We start from the raw sequence: 7,218 nt of genomic DNA, 5'->3' as shown, positions 1-7,218 counted from the left end.
AGGATAGGTGATATCAGTTAAAAACACTTGGTGATTGCTTAAAATCACAGGGACCAAATGCTAAGAAAGAGCTTCTTTAAGGAAACTATTTTGGATGACTGAGGAAAAGTAGGTATAATGGAAAGGAACTGAAAGTTCTTTGGTTAATTCTCCCAATTCACTGGATGGGTTCAAGTTCTAACAATCGTCACAACCCCAGACCTCTACCAAAAGCAAGCCAGACTGGGGTTTCCCATTGCCCAAGAGCATCTAATTAGACTGGTCATTGCCTTAACCCTTTCCTATGGTCTCTGGTGTGGCTGTACTCACCCCCAAATCTAAAATAGGTATGTCTGCTGTCTCTCTGAGCCTCAAAACTGTATGTGGCTCCTTCAACTCTAGTACTACTTGTCTCAGAAGGCCTTTAAGCAGCTGCATTTCCTGAAGCAATACATCCATGTTAGACTTCAAAGGGTAGGTAGATTGTCCCAAGGAAGTCAGAGGGGTACAAACAGTGGGCCCAGCAGTGGGAATGCTTGGTGCAGAGGTGAGGATCTCATTCAAGGTGGAGTTTGGGGCGAAGGTGATCGAGGGCACAGATCTGGGATCAGGAGGCTTTCTGAAGGAGAGGGGCTTTGAAACGGGGTTCCTGGACATGGCTGCTGGTGGAGGAGCTCGTGTTGTGATGGACGATGTGCTGGAGATAGAACCTGTCAAATGATAGGGAATCAATCATATAAACCAGCCCAGTGGCACCACTTGAACCACTTCCACTGTTCATAATGTGGGGACCTTTGTTTATTAGTGTAGAGTTGCCCTCCAGGAGTTGGAGAGACGAAAGAAGCGGGACCAAGATTAGAAGTTGAAAGATGGAATTGGCAATGAATGGTCTTGGGGTACGTGTGTATGTGTTTGGAGATTGGGATGTCTGAGTGCGAGTTGGGGAAGTGAGGCCTGGTGGGGTACTACACTAGGAGTCACTCACCCCTCCCTGCGAGTTGTAACCAAGGGCTGCGTTTGCGTACGCTGCGGGTCACAGTGGCAGCTTCACACCAGTATGATTCCAAGTCCTCAGTCTCAGTTTCCGGAACCGTATACTCAGCTCCCCAGTCAAAGCGGCGCACAGGGCGGCTGTACTTGTAGAAGGAAAACTGTAACGGAGTGTCCCGCTTCTGGGAGTGCAGGCTTGTTTCACAGCGAAGGGTCACCGCACCCCCACTGCGGGACTCAGACTTGTGCACCACTTTCAGCATGGGAGATGCAAACAGCTCTAAGATGGAAGACAGACAAGTTCTAAGCACACTGAGAGGTCAAACTAGGAGAGGGAGGCTGGAGAGGATGGAGAGATGCTCTTGGGACTGGGAAGTGGCAGATAGTGGAAGGGATGAGGGCTGGGGTAACTGGGCCTGAGGGCTGCTGGTCCACCATCATCATCCCACAGTGACCAGCTATGCAGTGTTGGGCCACAGAAAGGAAAGAAGGGCCCAAAGATTAAGCAGGCTTACTGTGGAATTCTGATAATACACATTGGTATAAATGATACTGTATGTGTAAGCTAGAAAGTACTAAGAATTATAAAATGGTGGTCCTCCAGGTTCCTGGTCATTATTCCAGCTTTTTGGTAGGAGATTTGGACAGGGGAGTAGCAGTCACTGCCCATCAGATGAGATGATTTGTTTCTTATGTGAGGTTGTCCTTTTTCAATGTCCCAAAAAGGAATTCATTGAATTTGGTAGTTCTTGGGTCAATGTGAATACCATAACGCTTTATTGACAGCTCCAGTTTCATTAATGGAGGGATGGGGTGAGAGTGAAGAAGGTTTGTGGAGAAGAGAAGGGCTGATGGGGTCATTGTATTCCTTATGTGGAAGAGAAATTTGGAGGGTTAGGAATGGTATCAACCTTCTCTCCTTATCTTTGATTCAAAGAATTTTTACTCTTCTACTCATACCTAATTCCCCAGTTTCTACTTCCCACTCCCATCCCTCAAGAAATGAGACTGTTTCTTGTATCTACTATACCTTGGATGGTAACCGCAACCTTGGCAGAGAACATAGGAGTACTCTCCACTGGGATACGCAGGGTTCCTGAGCACTGGTAATGTCCACTATCACTGGATCGAGCCTGGGGTATTGTATAGTTGGCACTAGACTGGAAATAGCGCATGACATGCCCATCCTTGTAGTAGTGGAGCTTGTAGACAACTTTATCATACCAGCCCCGGCAGCGTATCACTAGTGGCTCACCCTCAAACACCATGGCATAGGGAACCTGCAGGATCAGCCAATCTGCAACATAGATAATGTTCATGATCTCAGTAAAGGTCATGAGCATCCCATAGCCCTTCTTCACTTCTTGCTCATCTCTTATTTATCCCATTTGTCATTCCTTAGTTCTCCTGATCCTTTACTTTTGAAGTAAGTCTTCCTGCAGATTTTATTGGGGATACCATCCAAACCATCCACCCTCTTTGGATGTTTCACAATGAAGCTACCCTGTGCCATAATCAATACTGTCATCCCACAAAAGTAATAATGTTTTCATCTCTCACACTTCATATAAAATTAATGTACTTAATATGTACTATTATTTATTGCTGATAAAACACTGATCTACATTAGTAGAGGGGATTTTCTAATCTGGAATCTCCTTCTAGAAACAAAATCAGAGTTTCAATTTCTATTGCTGGCCTAGGTGTTTAATAAATATTTGTTGAACTGTTAAATATATAAGTAATTCATCAGCCCATTTAAAAAGCATTAAAAATGTACAGAAAATGAAAATAAAGATGGTTGCCTTTAATGAATTCAAGTCACCAAACTTAGAAAAACCATATCGTAAGAGACTGAGCAAAATGGCAAATGTGATTGACAAAGTACTATCTGTTAATGATTTTTTTGTTGTCGTTGTTGTTTGTTTGTTTGTTTTTACCATTTTAAAAGCTTAAGGTTCTGGGCTGACGTACTGAGCTAGAAAAACTCATAAACTAAATCCCATGGATATTTGGAAAGTTGCAATTTGGGAAATGGGTGGTGAGAATTTTTGCCTTTTGATTTATATTTCTTGTTAAATGTCTTGAAGTCTATTTTTTTATTTTTCTTATTAATTTTATAATTATAACATTTTTGACAGTACATATGTATAGGTAATTTTTTACAACATTATCCCTTGCACTCCTTCTGTTCCGAATTTTGTTAATGATTTTGAAAGATATCTTTGATGAATTGGAGAGATGCTCCAAAGACTGGAGGAAAGCAAATATCAATTTTCCAAAAAAAGAAGAGGGAAATTGACTTTGCAAACTATAGACCACTGAGTATCACTTTAATTCCTGGAGAAATTAAAGGGATGGTTAGTGGATTTCTAGAAAAGGGAGTGGTGATGACAAAGAACTAACATTTCTTTATATAGGAAAGGAAATATTAGAACAATTTTATTTCCTCTTGTTTTTTACAGGTTATTAAACTGGTAGATTAGGGAAATATCAGAGATACTCTACCTAGATTTAGGCAAAACATTTGACAGTTTTTAATGCGTTCTTGTGAACGAGATGGGACATTTTGTCTCAGATGATTATATTAAGGTACATTTAGAACTAGTTAAATGGATGAACCTAAAAAGTAATAATGATTTCATATCAGTTTTGAAGGAGGCCTCAATATGAAGTCAATGGTGTCATACAGCAGGGGAAATTTTCTTTTTATCGTAGACTACATTGAGAAACATAGTGTCTAGATCTAGGAAGTTATCGTTAAGCTATATTTTGCCCTGGTTCAATTGAACCTGGACTACCTGTTCAGTTCCAGTTCTTGGTACCACATTTTGGAAAGGACATTGGTCAGTTAAAAGTGTTCAGAGAATGACTAGCTAAGTAAATGACCTCAAGGTTGTGGGAAATGGACACACTGAAATTGGAGAAGAGACAACTTAGGAGAGACATGATAGATATCTTCCAAGAATTTAAAGGCCTGTGAAAGGAGGACTAAAAACTTGGTTTGGTCCTAAAAGGAAGAAGTAAAAGTGATGGATGGATGAGTTTCAGAAAGAGAGATTGGGGTTTAATGGAAGGAAATAATTTCTAACAATTAGCATTGTCTAAAAGTGGTCTTCAAAGGCTGGGTGACCACTTACTCTAGTGGGGATCCTTTTTATTTGTTTGGGTTTGTTTGGGGAAGCAGTTGGGGTTGGGACTTGTTCAGAGCCATGCAGCCTCTAAGTATCTGAGACCACATTTAAACTTAGGTCCTCCTGACTCTTCCAGGGCTGGTGCTCTCTTCACTGTGCCACTCAGCTGCCTCGGGGAATTCTTATTTTTGTATAGGTTGGACTAAATGGCTCCTGAGATCCCTTCAAACTCCAGGACCTTGTGATTCAGTGTCCATCCCTGAAGCTGGATGATAACTTAAGGGAAATAGGGGAATGCATGGTAGGGGATGGATAAGACCTAAGTATAGAGTGCTCCAAACTCCAATGGAATCAACCCCACAGTACTGGGGGGTAAAACCTCATCTGGATTTAATCCTAGGGAAGGAAAACTTTGAAGAAAAGAAAGGGCAGAATGACATGATCCCAAGAGGGCTAATTTGGCATCAGAGTATTTGAATTTGAATTCCATTCCTGCTACTTAGTACTTGTGGAATCATTTTACTTCTTTGTGACTCAATTTCCTCTTTCTGTAAAATGTAAGATGATCTCGAAAGTTCCTTACCTCCTCTAAATCTATGATCCTATGAAATAGAGAGCTAGTTCTATAGATATCACTTCTGTCTTCCTTTTCCAAGGGAACCCCATATCTATCCCTAGCTGTACAGAAACCCTTATTTTCCTACTAGATTTTTTCTTTGTCATGTAAAAAGTTGTGATTTCTCAAGATCTAGCTATCAATAAACTAATACTATAAATAAATCTGTTCTAATATCCTGGCTGGGTATATTATTGAAGTATTATTTCCCCCAGGGAATATACTTAAATTTTAGCAGGGACTTTCAGTAATTAATGCCTTAACTGCAAAACACAGCTCTAATGGTAGGATTTTCAGAAATCATTTTTAAGGTGTGTGGATATACTTTGGGGGCTATTGTGTATTTCATGTCCTATCATGTATGTGGCTCCCCACTTAACTTATGTGTAGTATGAAGCCTGAACCTCATCAACCGTTGAACTAGTTATATGTGCCTGATGCCAGGATGAGCAGCTTCCTATCTAAAGCAGTATAGCAGTAGGACTATATTTTCTGTAAGAAGACTGGCATACCAGCATGAGAATTGTGGAACTATGTATAGAAGAATTATGCATTTTTAACATATATTGGGTTACTTGCCATTTAGGGGAGGGAGTGTGGAAAAGGGAGGGAAAAAAATTTGGAACACAAGGTTTTGCAAGGGTGAATGTTGAGAATTATCTATTCATATGTTTTGAAAACAAAAAAGCTTTAATTAAAAAAAGAGAAAAAAGAAAATTGGCATGAATTCCTGGAATATGTATTTCCCTTGTATATGTTCTTAGGATATGTACTATATCCTCCCATTATACTCTTCCCACTTACCATTAGATACCGAAAGGTGAATTGGATCACTGACAGGTGCCCCTCGGGTCTGGCATCGATACACCCCTGGTGTCTGCACCTCAATGCTCTTCTTATGAGAGGGAAGTGGCAGATGCCCCAAGTACCACAAAGTGCTGATTGGCCGGAGCTCCAGGAGCAAGGGGTGGTATCCGTCACATCTCAGGGTTACTCGCTCCCCCTTAAAGATTGTGGTCCAGGGTGGATGCAAAGACAGAATGGGCTTTTCCATGGTGGCTGTAAAGGGATGTTGCAAAAAGAGAGCCAAAGTCAAGAAGCCCAAAGAACTGGGTTCCAGATTGGAAAAACCCTAGACTACCCCTGGGAACAGAGTTGATCATAATAATGCTATTAGAAGTAACTTAGTCAGAAGATCAATTAATCAATTTGTAAGGCATACTGTCCTAAATAATTGCTTAGATGCAGTCTATCTTCAGCAAACTGGACCAAATAAGTTAGAGAGTAACAAGGATGAATAGCATTCCAGAATAGTCTCCACCTAAGGATCTTGTTCATTTAGCCCTATGATCATCCTGCTAAGGATCCAATAGACCACTCTGAGCACATAGAGTCTAAGAGAACTTGATGTATGTGTGAGATAAAGTCAGCAGGAAGGAGAAAATGGAGAAAATTATGCAGAAGACTTACCAGCTATTCCAATTCTTGGACCTGTAAGAGATAAGAAGTTGACAATCAATGAAAGAGAGGTTAAGACCAGGCAGTCTCATGGTAAATAGGAAAATTGACAAACTCCCTAGACTTTCTGCTTAGGTTTAAAGTTTTGTCTTCTAAGGGCTCTGGGTTTTGATGATTGCTGAGCTTCTGGCAGTTTTAAATATCAAAATCATAACAGCAGACAATCCTGGCACTGAGCTGTAAAGGGTATATAGCATGAAAACTCTGAAGGCTAAGCTTATGGTCTATATATTGAAGTATCAAGCTTTAATGCTCAAGGCACAACAGGCTTTGCTTTAGAACCCTCCTCCCTTCCCTCTTCCCTTTGTCTTCCTCTCAATATAGTGATAGAGAAAAACTCACCTAGCAGCAGCAGCAGGGCCATCAGTACCCACATGGTGGCTCTGGCCAGATGTGTTCCACCATTCAAAAAGAATTTGGACTACTGGAATAAAGGCAGATGCAAGATTATGTTGGAGGGAAAAAAATCTAACTAGAAATCGGGAGACCCACATTCTAGTCCTGGTTATACAAAGCATAAAAGCTATGCTCTAGCCTATACAAAGGCATGTAGGAATATTGCATGTGATAGCATCGATTTAGCAGGTCACTTCATGTGGACCTTAAATTTTGAAAGAGAGAAGAGAAGTGGAGGACATAGTGTGAGATCAGGCAGGAAAGGTGAGTTGAAGTCAGATTATAAAGGATCTTGAATGAAAATAGCAGAGTTCTTGCAATTCAAATATTCTTTAAATATTTTGTCTATGATCAGGGAATATTAGGAAACCATTCATTTCCTGCTCACTTTTAATTCCTAAGGCCAATGAAAGGAACCTCAATGAGGCACCAGGGGCATTTTTATACTACTCATTTTCCTGCAGCACAAAAAAACCCTCCCCAAAGCTCTAGCCCCCTCTTTCCACTGCCACCAACCTATTTCAAAACATCATTATTTCTCCCCTACATTATTTTAATAGGGCAGTTAGAAGTAATAATAGGTCG

At 40.7% G+C, this 7,218-nt stretch overlaps 1 protein-coding gene across 1 annotated transcript; it reads right to left on the bottom strand.

The window, feature by feature from the left end:
- Positions 1-270: 270 nt before the first annotated feature.
- FCRLB (Fc receptor like B) lies at positions 271-6,613 on the bottom strand. The gene is made up of 6 exons (XM_074311332.1): positions 6,580-6,613; positions 6,190-6,210; positions 5,524-5,778; positions 2,000-2,266; positions 965-1,249; positions 271-689 (listed from the first exon to the last, which is right to left on the bottom strand). Exons 1-6 carry the CDS (start codon positions 6,611-6,613, stop codon positions 271-273), a joined length of 1,281 nt encoding a protein of 426 aa, XP_074167433.1.
- Positions 6,614-7,218: the final 605 nt, after the last annotated feature.

Source organism: Sminthopsis crassicaudata, chromosome 4 (assembly GCF_048593235.1).
Source record: "Sminthopsis crassicaudata isolate SCR6 chromosome 4, ASM4859323v1, whole genome shotgun sequence".
NCBI lineage: Eukaryota > Metazoa > Chordata > Mammalia > Dasyuromorphia > Dasyuridae > Sminthopsis > Sminthopsis crassicaudata.
This window is presented reverse-complemented; position numbering and strand designations above follow the sequence as displayed.